This window comes from Microtus ochrogaster, chromosome 7 (genome assembly GCF_000317375.1).
Source record: "Microtus ochrogaster isolate Prairie Vole_2 chromosome 7, MicOch1.0, whole genome shotgun sequence".
NCBI classification, from domain to species: Eukaryota; Metazoa; Chordata; class Mammalia; order Rodentia; family Cricetidae; genus Microtus; species Microtus ochrogaster.
In genome coordinates, this window is record NC_022014.1 from 27,728,584 (window position 1) to 27,748,741 (window position 20,158).

The 20,158-nt window shown below is 45.0% G+C and overlaps 2 protein-coding genes across 2 annotated transcripts; one reads left to right on the top strand and one right to left on the bottom strand.

Annotated features, from left to right (window-relative positions):
* Positions 1–6,459: 6,459 nt before the first annotated feature.
* Positions 6,460–8,196, top strand: LOC106143842. Its single transcript, XM_013347465.2, has 2 exons — positions 6,460–7,682; positions 7,767–8,196. Exon 1 carries the CDS (start codon positions 6,730–6,732, stop codon positions 7,120–7,122), a length of 393 nt encoding a protein of 130 aa, XP_013202919.1. The 5' UTR covers positions 6,460–6,729; the 3' UTR covers positions 7,123–7,682; positions 7,767–8,196.
* Positions 8,197–11,921: 3,725 nt separating this feature from the next.
* On the bottom strand, positions 11,922–20,133 carry Mis12 (MIS12, kinetochore complex component). The gene is made up of 2 exons (XM_005349642.3): positions 19,741–20,133; positions 11,922–13,966 (listed from the first exon to the last, which is right to left on the bottom strand). The coding sequence occupies exon 2, from the start codon at positions 13,930–13,932 to the stop codon at positions 13,312–13,314; it is 621 nt and encodes a 206-aa protein (XP_005349699.1). The 5' UTR covers positions 13,933–13,966; positions 19,741–20,133; the 3' UTR covers positions 11,922–13,311.
* Positions 20,134–20,158: the final 25 nt, after the last annotated feature.

Genomic DNA, 20,158 nt, shown 5'->3' on the forward strand with positions numbered 1-20,158 from the left:
AGATAGATAGATAGATAGATAGATAGATAGATAGATAGATAGATAGATAGATAGATAGATAGATGATAGATAGATAATGATGATGATGATGATGATAGATAGATAGATAGATAGATAGATAGATAGATAGATAGATAGATAGATATAGATATAGATAAAGATAGATGAGGTTCATTCCATAATTTCTTTAACACAAAACCTAACTAAGGATCATTTCCCACAATTGTGAAAAGTCGATATGGAAGGGGGTTTATGAATCCTGTGACTGTCTGTGCTATGCTGAGCTCTACAGTGATGGGGATCCACTGGGAGCTACTGATAGGTTAGCCCCAGAAGATAGGAGCCTGAAAGAGGAAAGTGGGCGAAAGGGACTGAATAGACAAGAGCACGACACTGCTGAGGGAAATTGATGGGAAGAGGCTGGCAGAAGCTTAGATGCTATGATGTTATTCAGAAATCCAGCCCTGTCCCTAGTTGCCTAGCAACCGCTGTTGAGCATCTGATTGCTAAACAATATAGGCCCAGCTAGACAATGGGATAAAGACCTTAGAGCGCGTGGGCACTGATCAGAATGTCACAAGGTATTGCTGACAACAGCCTCCAGGCCCTGTTACTTATGTTTTCTCATGTCCTAATTGTTTTTGTCACAGACAAAAATAGCATGGCGATGACACACAAGATCTGGAAAACTGAGGATGAGGCTACCACGTGATCTTATCATAAACAAGATGAAAATTACCATCTTCATTCTGTCCATCTCAGGCTTCCTCTATGGAAATACATTTTACATTTTCCTAGCATTTTAGTACGTGTTTAACTTAGTAAATCATTTAATTCTTGTTTAGATAATCACAAAAACCTGTTTGATTTCAAGATAATCCTCTCTGGCAACTGCATCAATTCACATCTAGCCCCTGTACATGCTAGACAAACACTCTGCATGTCACGGAACTGCATGTTACGGAACTGCATGCCTCCAACCTCAAATGCAGCACCATTTTATTAACTATTTTCTTATTCTGAAAATGAGTCTTTTGATTTCTTACCCTGATAAAGAGCACTGAGATACATATCCTTCTGCAAAGAACCTGTCTTGGGACCAATACTTGGGGACTGTAGGGTAAAAGGGGTCAAGGAAAACATCCCCTGCCCCGACTAGACCCGAGACCTGGGCCAAGAAAAAAACACCCTGACCCTGACTTGACCCCAGGAACCAGGGCTTGAAATCACACCAATCTCTGAATTTGCCCCAGAGTAAGACTACAAAATCCCACCAATCTCTGAGCACAGAATCCCACCAATCCCTGAGCTGGAAATGCCACCAATCCCTGAGCTTACCCCAGAATTAGACCACAAAAATCCACCAAGTCCAAGCCACCGTGGAAAGCTCTGCTTCCCAACCCATAGAAATCCTATATAATGTCTCTACCTTGTTCAGTTTGTTACTGTTTCTCTACCAAAGCTATACAGTGATTTAATTATATAGTTTTTTTATATTTATTTATTATGTATACAATATTCTGTCTGTGTATATGCCTACAGGCCAGAAGAGGGCACCAGACCCCATTACAGATGGTTGTGAGCCACTATGTGGTTGCTGGGAATTGAACTCTGGACCTTTGGAAGAACAGGTAATGCTCTTAACCTCTGAGCCATCTCTCCAGCCCCCAATTATATAGTTTTTGTGTTATTATTTTGGGGCTAAGCAGCCAGGAACTAACTAGTACCTTCTGCTACAAATTGGTGCCAACGTGGCTAGCTAAAATCCATGTAGAACCTGGGAGGGCTTGAAGGGGAGTCCTGGGCACAAAAGAACAGAGTTAAGGGCTGGAGAGATGGCTCAGTGGTTAAGAGCACTACCTGCTCTTCCAAAGGTCCTGAGTTCAATTCCCAGCAACCACATGGTGGCTCACAACCATCTGTAATGGGGTCTGGTGCCCTCTTCTGGCCTTCAAGCATATACACAGACAGAATATTGTATACATAATAAATAAATATAAAAAAAAAAGAACAGAGTTAAGTATGGTTTGGTAGTGGCATTTTCTTGGCTGGGCTCTGTTTTTTAGAAGCAGGCAGAGGCATGGCTGTTTATAGCTAACATTTTTATTTCCCCCCTTAGCCTCAAGCAACAAATCTCTTGTATCTCTATAAATTTGTCTTTTCTATACATTTTAGATCTATTCTGTCTCTTATTTTTCCTTTTACTTGGCTTTTCTTCATCACTTAGCATACTTTTTAGACCCATCCCAGTTAGCTAGAGACCAGTAGCTTTGCATTGCCGAGTAGAACTCTAGTTGTACAGATGAACCTTATCCATTCACCATTTGATGGACATTTGAGTTATTCTCAATTCTGACTACCACCAATAACGCTGCTATAGGTGTTTTTAAACCAATCTCCATGTAGAGTTATCATTTCTCTTAGGTAGAAGGTAGGTGTGGAATTACTGGGTCCTATCTTTTTTATTTCTATTTTTCTCTCATTAAAAATAAATTTTTTTAAATAATGGAACATGTGGAATTGGTTTTTTTTTAATATTTATTTATTTGTTATGTATACAATATTCTGTCTGTGTGTATGCCTGCAGGCCAGAAGAGGGCACCAGACCCCATTACAGATGGTTGTGAGCCACCATGTGGTTGCTGGGAATTGAACTCAGGACCTTTGAAAGAGCAGGCAATGTTCTTAACCTCTGAGCCATTTCTCCAGCCCCAAAAAATAAATTTTTTTCATACAATATATTCTAATATGGTTTCCCTATCCCAACTCCTCTGATATCTTCCCTACCTCCCCTCCCATCTGAATCCACACTTTCCTATCTCTTGTTAGAAAACAACATACATCTAAATAATAATAATAAAATTAAATTAAACATAAACAAAACAGAATATGACAGACACGGTCATAGACACAGAAATCATTAAAGCACAAATCTGGAAGCCATAATATATACACAAAGAATCTGTAAAGGAAAAGGAGAAGAAGAAAAAAGCTCTGATGAGACATCATGAAACAAAGAACCTCTAAAGATGCTATTGAGTTCATTTTCTGTTGACCCTCTACTGCTGGGCCCGGAGTCTGCCCTTAAGTGCAGTTTGTTTCCCCAGTGAGACTCCATAGGAGAAAACTGATTTTCATTTGTGAGTGATTATCAATTGTAGATAGCTTCTGGGTTAGGGATGGGAGTTTGTGTCCACTTCTTCTCCCAATGCTGAAACCCCATCTGGCACAGATCCCAGACAGGCCTGTGCATGCGGCCACAGTCTCTGTGAGTTCATATACGTGCTGGTCCCATTGTGTTTGGAGGACCTTGATTTCTTGGCGTCCTCCATAGTCTCTGACCCCTGCAATCTTTCCATCTACTCTTCTGCAGGGTTCCTTGAGCCCTGAGGGGAGGGATTAACAGGGATATCCCTTTAAAGCTGGAGTGATGTTGGGGGATATTCGATCACACTAAGAACCCCAAGTTTGCATTTACATTAATTAGATAAAATTAACCTTGGGTCAGAAGACTGAGCTAACAATTAGTTGACAGCCGGGCGATGGTGGCACAGGCCTTTAATCCCAGCACTCGGGAGGCAGAGGCAGGCGGATCTCTGTGAGTTTGAGACCAGCCTGGTCTACAGAGCTAGTTCCAGGACAGGCTCCAAAACCACAGAGAAACCCTGTCTCGAAAAACCAAAAAAAAAAAAAAAAAAACAATTAGTTGACAGAAAATAATCAGAGGGCATCCGGGAGAGAACAAGAGATGATAGTAGGGATGGATTCGAAGTGGCGCAGGTTTTTCTGGTTTGGTGGAGAGGAAGCTGATGTTTGAAGATGCCAGCAATGAGAGAAGGTTGACTTCTTGCTACTCAGCCTCTCCGAGCTCTCAGGTTTTCACACCAGTCTTTGAATTTCTAGTCTTATTTATAAATAGAATGATAGAAATTTAGTTAAAGCTACCCTTAGCAGCACTGACAGAGCCAGTTCCTGCAGGAACAGAATTCTCACCAGGCTGTGGTGAGCGACCAGGCTCCTGCCAGAGAAGCAGGCCGGTAACTGCAGAGTACCAATTGCCGGCTGAAATAGCAGTAGATTAGGGCACAGCCACTGTGCTGAAGATAAAACAGAGTGTTCTGAGGGCTCTCACTCTCTGCACATTGTCTGGCTCTGGGTCTCTGTATTTGTTCCCATCTACTGAAGGAGGAAGCTTCTTTAATGATGGCTGAGCAAGGCATATGGTTCCTTGACCAGAGTGGCCAGTCTGTTTTCTTGGGGAGTGTCTCCTGGATTGGGCAGCTGAGACAAAGGGATGCATCATGGAGGAACGCTGTAAAAGACCTGAGTGATTCACTGGGAAATGGGGGCAGAGAGAAGAAGTCACCAGCAGGTGAGGTGCTACACGCTGGGGATAAGATTTGGGTCCATTTTTTTTTTTTAATTTTTAAAAACAAATTTTTGCATATGGGTGTTTTCCTGCAAGTATGTCTGAGTGCTGTGTGCATCATGCCTAGGGTGCCCAAGGAGGTCAAAAGAAGATTGTTGGATACCCTGGAGTTGTAGGCCACCGTGTGGTGCTGGGATAGAATGCGGTCCTCGCTCTTAACTGCTAAGCCATCTCTCCAGTCCTCTGAGTTACATCTTAAGTATATGTTTAACTTCTTTCTTTCTTCTTTTTTTTTTTTTTTTTTGGTTTTTCGAGACAGGGTTTCTCTGTGGTTTTGGAGCCTGTCCTGGAACTAGCTCTTGTAGACCAGGCTGGTCTCGAACTCACAGAGATCCGCCTGCCTCTGCCTCCCAAGTGCTGGGATTAAAGGCGTGCGCCACCACTGCCCGGCTTATGTTTAACTTCTTATGAAACTGTCAGACCATTTTCTAAAGTTCCTCTACCCATCTCCTTCCCAAGAGCATGGCTGAGGATCCCATGTTCTCTTTGACCTAGCCAAGGAGATGCTCTTCTCTGCAACTGCTAGACTCTGAGAATGTAGCCTCTTGCTGCCTCTGCCTGCCGTTCATTCTCCCTATTATTCAGCGAACGTAAGGGTGCTACCACTACCTGGTGGTGTCTGCTACTGCTGCAAGGCGTCCTGAGTGCCTTGAGTGAGAGACAGCACTCTGGTCACATTATCTCAACCACCCTGATCCTGGTTTCTGTTGGATGAACTAGAATGAGTTGTCTGGTAGGAGTTGGGTCTATTGCTACGATAGGCTTGCCAAGTGGATCCCTCCAACACAATGAAGTCCCAAGGGAATCATGTGATTGCTCTCCCCAAATTCCACAAGGGGACTGACAACCAGCCTTGGTCCCTCAGGCACAATAGAGATAACCAAGAGTCAGTGGTACCCACTAGGTACTGAAGTTGTCAAAGAGTCTGACTGGGAAGAGAGGTAAGAAATGGGCCTAGATCATGAAAATCTCTGAAAGGGCTTTTTTCAACACTTAAAAAAAACTAGTGTGAGCAGGTACATTTAGTGTGTCTGTAATAGTGTGAGCAGGTACATTTAGTGTGTCTGTGTGTGTGAGTGTGTGCATTACAGCAGACGTGTGGAGTTCAGAGGACAATTTGCACGGGTCAGTTCTCTCCTATTACGTGAATCTTGGGGATCAAATTCAGGTCACTGGGCTTGGTGGCAAGTGCCTTTACTTACTGAGTCACCTTACTGGCTCCCTGAGAGGATCTGTTCCCAATCACAGGTAAAATGCCCCAAAGGCTGGAAGTAGATGAAGAATGTGAAATAGCATGTAGGCATCAGTGAGAGGAGAGGGAGGGAAGCGTGAGTCTTTGACTGTGTTACTTCTGGATCCTCAGTTTGTGCAAATTTTATTGTGATATTGTTTACGTTAGATTGTTTTGTTTGTTTTTGTCTTTTGAGTCAAAGCCTTCATATACATGCAGGCTGGGCTGGAACTTTCGATCCCTTTTGCCTCAGTCTCTTGTGTGCATATACAGCTAAATTGAACATTTTTTTTGTTACAAGATTAAGTCAGTTTTCTCTCTCTCTCTCTCTCTCTCTCTCTCTCTCTCTCTCTCTCTCTCTCTCTCTCCCACCTGGGGATTAGAAGTTCAGCCTGGGAGGAAGGGAAAGAAGTAGAGATGGAAAGAGCATACATAGAGGAATCGCATAAGTGGCCACCACTTAGTCTGCGTATTGGCCTTTCTCCGCTGATTTTCACGTATCTGCCTCTCAAGCAGCAACGCCATGTCCTTTGGTTATAAAACTGCGCATTTGCACATCGCCTCATTGAACGTGTTTGTCTATCAGTTTTTAAGATCTTACATTATTCATGTCTTTGAAAAGGAAAAATAAAACCCTGGGGAAGCTCCTGACACAACTTGGATGTTTGACTCCTGCATTTCATCTTCCAGAGTGCCAAGACAGCCCCCTCCCCCTTACCTTACTAGCTCGGAGATCCCAACAAGCGCCTCTAGCCTCCTCCCCCGCACTCCAGTCTCATTGCTATGGAAACAGACCTCGTTGAGCCAAGACTCGAGAGGTGCTAGAAGCTGGCTGGCCAACCTCTGCAACAGGCTGTGGGCGGAAAGGAGGAGCCGGAGAAAGTGGCGTCTGGACAGAGAGGCCCCGGACCCCGCAGAGGCCCCCTGTTCTGCTGGCTCCGCCCCCGCTACCCCCACCCACATTGGGTGTAGAAATACTGCTGCAGTCCCGGCCACCACCCACTGCACTGCGACCCTGTAGGGACTTTGCTTCTGAGTCTCAGCACCTGCCTGGCTGTGGTCTGCACCAATGGCTAAAGGTCCCTTTGCGCGCAAGCCGTGGGATCCAGAGCAGATGTATTTCGCCTCTGACCCTGAGTCCGAGGGCCTGTTCGATAAGCCGCCCCCGGAGGAAAGCCACATTGCCCGTTCACCCAAGTCGGCGTCCTGGGCTGGCAGGAAATCTGGTCGGCGCGCTGGCTGGAGAGCTTCAGGGACCCGCGCTGGGCAGTCCCGAAAGGCCGCCGCGCGCCCGGAGCCCGAGCCCAAGCCCAAGGAAGAGGATCCTTTGGTGGAGGAGCCTCTGGAGGACGAGGGCTGCTATCTCGACCACTTCCCGCACCTCTCCATCTTCATCTACGCGGCCATCGCCTTCTCCATTACTTCCTGCATTTTCACCTATATCCACTTGCAGCTTGCCTAAGCGGCCAGGGTCGGACGGAAAGGGCGCAGATTCGGGGTGGGAGTGGGGGAGGTTGGGGTAGGGGTAGGGGAAAGAAAAACGCAGCCTTTTGTTCTGGAGATGCGCTGCGCCCCTATCATTTAGCATTTGCTGTTTTTCTTTGTTGTTGCTTTGTCTAACTGTCCAAAGTCGCTGCCGGCAATGAATTAGCGGTGCTGCTTGCGCCCACGCATGGAGTGCAATTAGTCTCTTACCGTTTAGGACCCTGGATTGAATTGAACCCCATTTGTAATTAAGATGATGTCTCTGTAGCCTACCACTTTGTAATGTGAGGGCCCAGTGTTTCTGTGTTTGTAGAGCGCAGAATGAGTCCAGCCTTCTGTGCTTAAAGGATGAACCAGACCGGAGCCCGAGGTCTCCCAGAGAGAGTACCGAGAGGAGAGTGGGTGCCCTGGCTGTAGTGCTGGAGCCATGTTGTTGCGTAGCTCAAAATGAGCCAGCTGCGTCTACGAGCTGTTTCAGTCACAACTCTGCGCGCCTGGCGGACCTGGGAGATCAGCGGGTATGGCTGGAAGCTGGAGGTGAGTGGTGTTTGTCAAGGTATGATTCTGCGCCCTCCGGAGTTGGAGCTGACGTAAGGCTGGGCATTTTCCTCCCTGCTTTAGGTTTTGTGGCTACCAGGAGGACCCAAGGCCTGTAGTAAGCCGAGCTGAACGTCAGAAAGCCACCGCTCAAGGCAGGTGTTTGGACTGTGTGGAATAGGAGACCACAAACCTTCAGGGTCGGAGGACTAGAATCGTGGATTCCGTTGCAATGAGACCGAGGGCCTTTCTTTGCTGGGGTCCATGGGAGGACTATGCTAGAGAATTCTCAGGCGACTGAATCTAAGGCACCAGGATGAAGGGGCTGGGCTTGGGACTGTCGAGAACAAGAGTTCCTGTTGCACCTGTTTTCTCAGAACCCCCCTTTGCAGGTTATTTGCCTATCTTCGTTTACTCGTGAATGCCAGCTGTCCAAACGCAGCACTCCTGCACTGCTATGCTCTATGGAAATGTCTATGTGCTATGTCTGATGAAATAAAAAACATTCTCAGTCTCTTTGTATTCAATTGTTCATTAACTTCCGACTATCGAACGGCCCTTGATAGACTTCCCGTTCTGCTCTGGATTTCACTCCCTACTCTTTAAAACATTCCCACTATCCCTGTAAAGCTGACGTGATTACCACCATTCCTAGGTACAGCATCTCTTTACTCCAAATAGTCATACAGCCCCCCTCTGTGGCATCTGTCACTATGTCCAGGTTCCTATATCCACAATCCCCTAACATCAGGTCTGCCTCTGCTACGTGGGTCCACTGACCACTGCTCCTCAGTATTTAATCCCCACTTGCTTCACTATGAGGAGATTCCTGGTACAGCACAGTCCCTCAGCTACGCTCTGGATCTGGATTTTGTAAACTATTTTCCAATAAAAGGGCCTTCCTTAACAGTTCCAGCTTTCCCTAATCCTGTATCACCATGTGACTTGGTAATCCTGCTTCTCTGCACTTAAAGTGCCACGCGTCTGACACCCACCGTTCCCTGATGATAGCCTATTTACAGTAATTCTAGCCATCAGTGGTAGTTCCCCCCAAATTACATCTCCAAGGTACCGAGATAGGTATCTGTCAGTTTCTGGTTTTGCCCTTGGATATTGGATCTAGTACTATCCCTTAACAACACTCCCCTCTGAAGCCCATGTATGGGCCCATGTTTTCCAAGCATTGTCTCTCTTCCTCTAGTCCCCAAGCCAAATTACCCATTCCTCAACATTTAATATTCCATGTTATCATGATACTTTTTACCCCATTTTTTTTTTACCCCAAATTCAAGCATCTAGTTCTACCAATTATACCACCAGTAAACACACTGCCTTTACAATCTCAACATTGACTTCAGTGTCCAGACTGGAGATGGTTCAGCCATTTAGAAGGCTTATTGCATCATATTGGATCGTCAATTAGGGGGCTCATCCCTGGGAAGGCTACTTCTCCACCCCCTCAGCATTCCTTGGTTGCTTGTAGTTTGTCTATGGGTGGGACCTAAGGAGATCTCCCCCAGTTCATGCTAATGTGTACTGGTATTGTCCTTGTTCATGCAGCCATGTAGTTGAGGTATTATGGGTGAAGTTTATACATACAAACACCAAGAATTTGAGAAGGGCATGGGAAGGGTTGAAGGGAGTAAAAGGAAGGAGGAAATTATGTAACTATATTTTAATAATAAAATTAAAACAGGCTGAGCAAGTCATAGAACAAGTAGCATCCGTCGGGGGGTCTCCACTTTAGTTTCTGCCTGCAGGCTTGAGTGCCTGCCCTGACTTCTCTTAGTAACAGACTTACCTTGAAATATAAGAGGAAATAAAACTTTTCCTCCCATGACTCCAAACCAAACCAACCAACCAAATAACAAAAGAATGCTTGTTGCTCTTCCAGAGGACTGGAGTCGAATTCCCCACACCTGTGTTGGTCAGCTCACCATCATCCCTTAACCCCAGCTCCAAAGGGTCTGATGGCCTCTTTGGCCTTCATATGCACCAAACATATGGCATACACAGGGATATAAATAAAATTTAAAGATCTCAAATATGTCAGGCAGGGGTGGCACATGCTTTTAATCTCAGCACTTGGGAGGCAGAGACAAGCAGATCGCTATGAGTTCCAGGACAAGCTCCAAAGCTAAAGAGAAACTCTGTCTCAGGAGGGGAAAAAAAAAAAAACCCTCAAACATGTAAGCCATCTGGAATAATTTCGATGTTATAAACCCTAGGTATAATGCCCAATACAGCAAAAATAACCTATATTGTCCCTTACTTCTGAATGTACTATTGTCTCACAGTCTCCCTGTTGGTATACGTCAACTTTTAACATGCACTCATCATTGCTGTCCTCAAGTCTGCCCAGACCCAAGCCTCAATTACTTTCCTTCCCGTGCTCCAATATTGTCTTATAGGCCGTGTTCCCTACATCTGCTCATTTCCTTTGAACTTTCTGCTTCTATTGAGTGCCAATGTTTGGCCTGTATTTCCTTTTTGGTTTTTTGAGACGGGGTTTACTCTGTGTAGCCCTGGCTGTCCTGGAACTCACTCTGTAGACCAGGCTGTCCTCAAACTCATAGTGATCTGTCCGCCTCTGCCTCCCTAATAAGCCAGTGCTGATAAGGAATCTCTTCCTGGGAGAGGTGAGTAAGTGGCCAAAGGCCGGACAGCCTGAAGTGCCACTCTGGGACAGCCCCCCCCGGGGGGGGGGGAGGACTGAATCCAGGCTCCCTCCAATTCCTAAGCTTTTCTGGCCATCCAGCGGGGTGTGTTCCCTGCTGCTGACTTTCTTTACCCCATTCCACCCTGCCCCCAAGCCCGCCTTGGATGCTCCAACACAGCCTGCTCCAGGGCGGAGGGGATCTGAGAGCCTGCTCCAGTGCTGAGGGGACCTAAGAGAGGGCAGACCAAGAAAACTCTCAAGTACACAGTCAGCCACAGCAAAGATTGGGCCAAGATGCCAAGACTCTGCTGTCCTCATTTGAAGGAAGAGATGGGTAGGAGCCAATGCAAGAATTCCTCCAACATCCTGAAAAGCAACATGGTAGCACCAGAATCCAGTGAACATGCAGCAAGAAGACTCATTCTAACCCAGAAAAAGAAAAAAAAAAAAAGACTTTAAACATAATCTTATGAAAATGATGGAGACCTTTAAACAGAAAGTGAAAAACTACTTTAAAGAAATAGAAGAGGGGGGGCTGGAGAGATGGCTCAGAGGTTAAGAGCACTGGCTGCTTTTCCAGAGGTCCTGAGTTCAATTCCCAACAACCACATGGTGGCTCACAACCATCTGTAATGAGATCTGATGCCCTCTTCTGGTGTGCAGGAAAACATCCTGTATATAACCAATAAATAAATCTTAAAAAAGAAAAAAGAAATAGAAGAGGGGGGCTGGAGAGATGGCTCAGAGGTTAAGAGCATTGCCTGCTCTTCCAAAGGTCCTGAGTTCAATTCCCAGCAACCACATGGTGGCTCACAACCATCTGTAATGGGGTCTGGTGCCCTCTTCTGGCCTTCGGGCATACACACAGACAGAATATTGTATACATAATAAATTAATATTTTTTTAAAAAAAGAAATAGAAGAGGGGTGGGGATGTGGTGGGGGGAAGGGGAGAGGGGAAAGAGAGAAGGGAAGGATTGGGGAGAGCTTGGGGGAGTGGGAGGGTTGAGATGGAGGAAGGACGGATATGGGAGCAGGGAAGGAGATACCTTCAGGGAGCCATTTTGGTGTTGGCTCTGGAGGGATTCCCAGGAGTCCACGGGAATGTCCCCAGCTAGGTCCTTGGGCAGCAGAGGGTGCCTGAACTGGCTTTGTCCCATAGTCACACTATGAATATCTCAAATATCACCATAGAACCTTTGTCTGGTGATGGAGATAGAGACAGAGACCCACATCGGAGCACTGCTGGACTGAGCTCCCAAGGTCCAGTTGAAGAGCAGGAGGGAGATGACCAAAGAAATCAGGACTGCGAAGGGTTGGTCCACCCACTGAGATAGTGTGCCTGATCTAATGGGAGCTCACCAAAGCCAGATGGACTGGGTCTGAACGAGCATGTGACCAAACCGGACTCTCTGAATGTAGCTGACAATGGGGGCTGACTGAGAAGTACCTTGCCCTCTCTTACAACTGGAGGGAGGAGGGTGTCTGGGGGAGTGGGAAGTGTGAGGAGGTAAAAAAAATAAGGGAAAAAAGAGAGAAAAAAAGAATCTCTTCCTACATATTAAGCTGCAAGGTAGCATGTAAATATTTCAAGAAAAGTATTTATTTATTTATTTATTACAGGTATAGATTACAAAGTCCAAATTAAGAAAAATGCCTTCTTGCTGTCTCTTCCCATGGTGGAGGCATTATAGGGTGAGATCACACCAGAATGAGTGGCCTGAACTCATGTTTTTATTGGAAACCTAGTCCCTAAAAACTCCCCAACTCCAGGCATTAATCAAAGTATAAACATTCAACTTCAACATTGTGTCATAGGAAGTCAGAGTTTTAACACATGAATTTTGTGGGCCACATTCAAACCCTAACACTCATCCCTTTAGTAATTTTCCATCCAGTGATAACCTTTTGTCCCTACAAGTTCATTCTGTCCCTTAGCTGCGCATCCCCATCTTTTCCTTGTTATACTCAGAATCTAACCTCTCCCTCAATGCAATGGTCCCTACATCTAATCCAAGAGTCCCCAATAAAGTCTACTTCACCAATATTAAGTGTCACAAATCAGATCTGGTTTTATTGTTTTGTTTTTTTGAGACCAGTCTATGTAGCCCTAGCTATTCTGTAATCTTTCTATAGGCCAGGCTGAACTCCCAAAAGATCCACCTGCCTCTGCCTCCCAAGTGCTGGGATCAACAATGTGCACGACAACCAGCTAGGATTCAGTTTTTTAATGCACACACTCAAACATACACAGAGGTCTTGTTCGTGTCTTAAAAAATTATTATTATGTCTGTATATGTGTGTATGCACACACAATGTGGGGTATGGGGGGGTTCCACATGCAATAGTGTACCCTTGGAAATCAGAGTACAATTTTGTGGACTCAAGTCTTTCTACCTCTACATGGGTTCTGGGGATCCAACTCCGGTCACCAGGCTTGAACAAGTACTTTTACCCACTGACTCATCACCAGCCCTGCCAGTCTTTCTCTGCTGCCGTTTCCCTTTGTTCTTCCCCCTCCTCCTTTTGCTTCTCTCCTGTGTGGCATGTTAAACCCTGAGACACCACATGCTGAGCATACTCTACCACTGAGCTATGCCCCCAGTCCAGCTGTTCTGCTTTATTAGTCCCTGGTGTAGCTCATGATTGTGCTCCAACATTCAATGAATGAATGAATATACAGGCCTGATTTACACAGGATTCCACTCCCTCCTGAAATCATACTGGAGTACCCCAAAAGTTGAATGGGTACAACTCCAAAAGAAGAACTAAAGGCGTTATCAGATACAAGGGTGGTCAACCCAAATTCTAGAAGGGAGAAAGCAGATGAACAAAACTGTCCGAATTGGATCCTGCAGTTCCAGAAGATCTGCCAATCTGCTTTGAGGAACCTGGGAAAGAGACCTTAAACAGAAGAGTAATCAAAGGTAAACTGTTCATTTACGTGTTCTCTCTTTTCACTACTGAGAAATTATCGTGTTTCCAGTCTTTGGCTTTGTTTTTCGACCTTGTCTCTAATGTTCTGGAATTTTCTACAGTTCTGGACCAGGGACACCAAACTCTCCCTAAAGTTACTAGTTCCGTGATCTCTGCCAATGTTTTCAAGCTCATCAAAGAAAGTCAACGTCTCTCTGAGTCTGGCTTTAACAATTTTTTGCTCCTCTAATTCTGCAAGAAGGGCCTGCTCAGTGCATAATTCAACCTTATACTTCTCCTGTAACTCTTCGATTTCCTTTCTGAGAAGCTGGAATTTTTCTTCACTAAAAGGATGTGTCTCCTGACACTTATCTTCAGGAAGCAGGATGTTTGGGGGAATCCGCAAAACCGCCTGCAAAATCAGCTGCTCCATTTTGCCAAAAAGGTTATCAAAACGTCCTTTCATGAAGCAAAGAAACTTCTCTGTGCATTTACGAACTTGGACAGGGCTAATCTCCGAGTTTGGGACGTCCTCCAGCTTCTTTAGGATAACCTGTTCAACAGCCTGCATCACTTCAAACAGGTGGTCTTGAAATGCTAAGTAGATCCTCAGCAGGCAAGTCTGTGGTGTGAAGCCAAAGAACTGGGCCTCATAGGCCATCGGATCCACGGACATCCTGCTTTATTTTGCTACCCTCAACTGTGAAAGCCTGCAAATATAAAAAGAAATTTCATCAGGACAAACCAGAGGAAAATAATAAATCTTGTTATTGATAAGCAAGCAAGCAAAGGAAGCAAATTAAAAACTAAGGCATTTGTGCGCCTTTGATACCTGATGTTCCTTAATTGTCCCGCAGAAAGACAGAAGCCCTTGCCTCTCTCTGCCTCTTTCCTATATTCTTTATTGTTCGTTTCCCTCAGATATTGCTTAAGACTTAGATACAAGCCCAACCTTCTCAATTCTGTTATCATAAGCAATTTACAGAGTACCTCAATTCCCTTGAGACCTGGTTTTTTGAGCTTCATTATGCCCCCACATTTTGAGACAATCTCTTATTGTGCAGCCCACAGTTTGGCTCAAATTCTTTCATTTGTGACAGAGTCTCATGTAGCTGAGGATGATCTTGAACTTCTGATCCTTCTGCCTCTACCAATAAGCCCAACTCTCTATATGGAGATGGGGTTAGAACCAGGGCCCAGATAAGCACTCTACTAACTGAGCTGCATCTTAACCACGCCCTGTGCTAGTCTAATTGTCAGTCACATTATACCTTAAGCAGTTCCCAGTCCATTCACTTAACTTCTTTACCCATTCATTTTAGGGTCCATGTTCTATCCTTTATATATTTATATTTGGTTTGGTTTGGTTTTTTGAGACAAGATTTCTCCTGGCTGGACTCAAACTCACTGAGATCGCCTGCCTCTGCCTCCCAAGTGCTGGGATTATAGGTGTGCACTGCCACCACCACCCAGCCAGGTTCTATCATTTTAATTACCTCATTGTCTTCCACCCTAGCCATCTGAGAAAAACCCAACTAAATGACCAAGCCTTTATCCTGACTTGTTTCAAGGATCTGAGAGGCATTCTTTTTTGGTGTAAGCATCCAAAAACAGGTCATCCCATTTCCTTAACCTTGGAACCACGGAACCTAACCTTGGCATTGAGAACTTAACTTTGGCATTTTTGTCCTACTAGTAACTATATGCTTGTTATGGAAATAAGAGAAGTTTTACTCCTTTCTCAGATAAGGGCACTTAATGTAATCTAAAAACTGCTAATTCAACTACCATATGAATTTATTTTATGAGAAGACAGGTTGCCATCAATCTTGAAAATTTATATATGTAATAGTTTAAAATACAGTGGTGATAACTATATGGCTATATAAATAGAATTTGTTTTTGTAGTGTCAGTTCATAGAGTATCTCTGTCCTGGAAGATTTTTACTTCCTGAACATTTATCACAGATTATGTTCCTATTAGAGTTTTGTTTTGTTGAGATGGGGCCTCACTATGTTACTTAGGCTGGCCCCAAATTTTTTAACTTTTCTACCTTGGCTTCCCAAGGAACAGAACGCCAGGACTATACTCTTAGATCTGTAGTGCTGTTTTTAGACAGGTAGCTCCGGCTGGCCTAGAACTCACTTTTTATGTGTATGTACACATACATGAAGATATCTACAAAAACCAGAAGGCGTTGGTTCCCTAGAGCTGGAGTTCTATAGATAGCGTGCTGGAAATACAACTTGCTGGGAACCCAACTCAGGCCCTCTTAACTATGGAGCTACCTCTCCAGCCCCTACAAATCCAGTCTCATAGACACATGCTTACATTGTAATGGCCTAATCACTTCATGTTACTGCACTCATTTACTTGACTGATCATGACCATAGCAGTTTATCAGTTCTACCACACACACATCCCAGGTCAACTGACCAGAACCACACCTTTAATACCAGCACTTGGGGGGGGGGTTCCCTCTGTGAGTTCAAGGCCAGCCTGATTTACAGAGACGCTGCCTTGACAAACAAAAACAAAAAATGCTTCCAAAGTTTCAACTGTGCATCTATCGTCCCTCTCAGCCCATGACACATTCATCCCCACCCAGTTTACTAAGAAGTTGCTGTTCTAAAATGGAGAAAGAAAAGGGTGTCACCAAATTCAATGATTATGCATGAGAAGTAAACCCAATCCCCTTAGATCTATCCTGTGACAGTGGTAGTGGGGAACCGATACACAGTGTAAACAAAGAGAATCCTTCCCCACCAACCAGATAATCAAGAAACCTGTCAGAGCTTTGAGCACACATCAAGATGAGGAGCAGGGCTGTCAGAGATGGCTCAGCTATTAAGTGTACCTGCCGCTCTTGCAAAGAGCCCAGAACCCATATAAAAGCTAGCTCCTAATAATTCCAGTTCCAGATCTGACATCCTCAGGTACTACACACAATGCAGCATACATACATGCAGGCAAACACTCAAAACACATAAATAAAAATAAATTAATTTAAAAAATGTTTTAAAATAGTGAGGAACAGGACTGGAGAGATGGCTCAATGGTTAAGAGCACTTATTCTTGCAGAAGACCTGGGTTCAGTTTCCAATACCCACATGGTGGCTCATAACCATCTGTAACTCCAGTTCCAGGGAATGTCCAGTTCTAACCTCTTTGGGGGACCAGACACGCACATGGTACACACACACACACACACACACACACACACACACACACACACACACACGGAAGCAAAACTCATACACATACATTTCAAAAAATAAAATCATTAAGCAACAACAAACAAGATAGTTGGGGATGGAGAAATGGCTCAGTGGTTAAGAGCACTACCAGGTTCAGTTCCCAGCACCCACATGAGATGACTCATACAACCTGTAACTCCAGTTCTAGGGAATTCAATGCCGTCTTCTGGACACTGTGGTAACCAGGCACACACATGGTGCATACACACAGACACAGACACACGCAGGTAAAATATGTAAATAAACAAAATACATTATGAAAAAAGGTAACGAGGAACCAGGTAGAAGTCAAACTATGACACTGAAATGGATTAATGTGAGGCTCTGATTTAGTCCATGACACTACAATACAAAATTGTGCAGGTGGAGTTGAGGATAAACATTGTGGCAAGACACAACAATAAGATTAATGACAGTCCATATCAAGACAGAGTATTCTTTCTGACAATTCACTTTTCTACCTTCAACCACCTAAGGATACCTTTCAAGAACTTTCATTCGAATAGTAACAGTAATAGTAGAATCTGTCTCCACAGTCTAAGATCAGTGATCATCTGCTTTAACTATTTCTAAGTCACTCTATTTGTTCACCGTTTTGATATAACTGTCCATGATCCTTTAGTGCCGACTGCACAGATCTATAAATCAAAGATACATTTAAGAGATTACATTGGGAACAAAGTCAGAAACACATCATATGGAATGACCTTAAAGTCAGAATAGCCTGCATTATTATTACTGGGACAAACTTTAATTCACCATTGCTCTTTTAATTCTTATTTGGCAGTTCCCTTCTCAGACCTCTTTTTAATTTTGCTTACCATTTTCCCCTTCAGTCACTGGGTCACCTAACCCTTAAGTTCTTTCAGTTTTGTACATAACTTTTAAAAGATTTAATCTTACTATTTATGTGTCTCTGTATGCTTACGTGTGCATATGCCACACACATACAGGAGCCCTTGGATGCCAGGGAGGGTATCAGACTGGCTGGAGCCAGAGTTATAGGCAGCTGTGAGCCACTGAACATGGGCACTTGGATGCAAACTCAGATCTTCTGGAAGAAGCAGCATGGGGGTCTTTCCTGTTGAGCTATGACTATACTCTCACAATAACTGCTTTTAGAAAACTGCATTGTAAGATAACAGTTACTCAAGATTATGATTTACAGGGTTTCTCTGTGTACCCCTGGCTGTCCTGGAACTCACTCTATAGACCAGGCTTCCCTAGAACTCAGAGATCTGCCTCCCTCTGCCTCCCAAGTGCTAGGAAATGTAGCCACCATGGCCTGGCTACATTTTTTTTTAAGTGGAGTGGAGCAAGTGTATTATGTGGCCATGCCCTCGCTCTAACCTGACGAGATGAAACCATTCCTCACTGCTCTACCATGCTGAAGAATCACCTGAGTGGGGAACAGACATAGGTATTTAGTTACCCCACCATAGGATAAAACATTTTAGCGGCCTCTGTCCTTGTTTAAGTTAAGTCTCAAATTACAGAATATTTTTTATGATCCTGATGGGTTAGAGAACTGGTTTTGAATCTGTAGCATTAACATGGAAAGACAAACATCCTTGGTATTCCAAAATAGGGTCTCCAAAAACAGTTCTTAATTTTCATTTAAATTGCTAGGAGGTTTGGAGCTATTAATTCATCTTCCAAGAGAACAGATGATGCGAGTTGATAACGGATGAGCAATTACCTAACAGGTTTGCTAGTAACTACGTTAGTGTTATTCAATCAAGTTACGCGGCGGGGGTGGGGAGATGATATGAGATCTTCTGCTGATACCTTCTTAGGAATTTGACAGATATTTGCATATATAATGTCACTAAATACTGCCAAAACACTCTCAGAACATCGAGGCTGGCTTATACTCACATGGAGTAGACCAGAACTTTTCTCTGCCAAAAACATTTATTTGGCACTCTTAACTTTTGCCAAGTTGGTAGTCATAAGCTTGTTTTTCCTTCCTATGGCACTAAGCATTATGTCCGGGACCTTTTACAAGCTAGGTGTGCACTCTACTGCCACATTCCCAGCTCCACACTATATTTTAAAAATTAAAGCCATCTGTCCTCAGGTACTATTTGGACACTGAAACTACTTCCACTTCTGTCGTTTATATTGGGATGCCTTTTCTAGAAGATTTCAATATTTTCATAACCCAAGAAGGAAGGATGTCTGTTACAAATCACCCAAATGATGGACCAAATTACCAACAACTTGCACTCTATAATTTTCCAAGTTTGCATCCTAACTTTGCCTCAAAGTTCTCAACAATCCTGAACTGATGTGTCATGATATATGCATAACATATGCGTAAGTCTGTATATGTATATATGTGTGTATAGTACGTTTGTATACACACACACACACACACACCAATTCTAACCAAGTTCCTAAATCCAAAGTTCCAGTTCAGAGAGAAGTTCCAGTTTCGCCTTTTCTCTACTTCACTGTCAATGTTACAGCGAGGTTGTTGCTTAACGTGTTGTTGAGACCATTCTTGTGTTTGCCCCCGTCTCCTCTATGCTGCCCACGCTGGCCTAGCACTTAACAAATCCTCTCGCTTCAGCCTTCAGCGAGGCTGGGAGTCACGGGCAGGTGCCACTGCGTTCAGCCTTTTATTACTTCTAAATGCCACTCTCTCCAACCTTTTACTTGGTTCCTAACAGGCTTGACAGTCACACTTTTCCCCCCACAATTTTTTAGTGCTTCTTTTAACTTACCGAATACTTCTGACACGATCAGGATAGTCTTTGCCCCGACACAACCGAATTATAGTTTTTTTTTTCCCCTTCAAGCAGGCATGCAATGAACACAGATTCATCGAATACCAGCTGGAAAACGCCTTCCTGAAGAACCAGCCACAACCTCCTTCGCGTTCCTTCAGTGTTATTAACTCATCTGTTATTATCTCATCTGCTTCTCTGCTAGAGTTCCTGCTGTTGAAGTTAAACAAGGGAAGCGCCCATCCGATCTCGACGAGTAGTTCGGAGCCCACGACCACCACAAAAGGCCTAGAAACGGCAGAGCGGCAGGCGCTTCCAGAAGCTCCCGTCCCACCCCCGAGGCCGCGTTGCACGCCAGGACCTTCAAGGCTCCCGGCCCCGCCGGCCTGGGGTCAGAGGTACCCTGCAGGACGCTCCGGCGCCCCTAAAACGACGCCGCCCCTCCAGTCCCGCCCTTCCTTCCCGCTCCTCCTCAGACAGCACACAGGCCCTACCGAAGCGATCCCGGGGGTGATGGAGTCCGCCACACGCCGGCTTCCCGCCACGTCCTTCAAACCACACGGAATTACCGGAGGGAGGCGGCGGCACCGGCTCCGAAGAAGCGACTGAATCGCGCCTCGGCAAACGAACGTAAAGGCGGGACGGATCGCCCTCCTGATTGGCTGGCCGTGGGGCCGAAAAGGAGGCCCTGGGATTGGAAAGGGACGGGGACGAGGAGGGAAAGCTAGCTGTGGCCGGCGGGGATTGGCGGAAGGATCTGGTACTTTCGCTCTTCGTTGGTAGGCGGAGAAGTGAGGATGGGCCGACGCGGAGACGCAACTCGTGATTGGTGGATGCGCGGCCCCCGGGGCACCAGCGATTGGTGGCCGGCCGAGTGCGCGGCGCTGATTGGACAACGGTGGCAAGGCTGAA

What these genes read in the sequence shown, in the direction of transcription:
- Mis12 (XM_005349642.3), bottom strand. Translation starts at nt 13,932, where the DNA reads ATGTCCGTGGATCCGATGGCCTATGAGGCCCAGTTCTTTGGCTTCACA.
- LOC106143842 (XM_013347465.2), top strand. Translation starts at nt 6,730, where the DNA reads ATGGCTAAAGGTCCCTTTGCGCGCAAGCCGTGGGATCCAGAGCAGATG.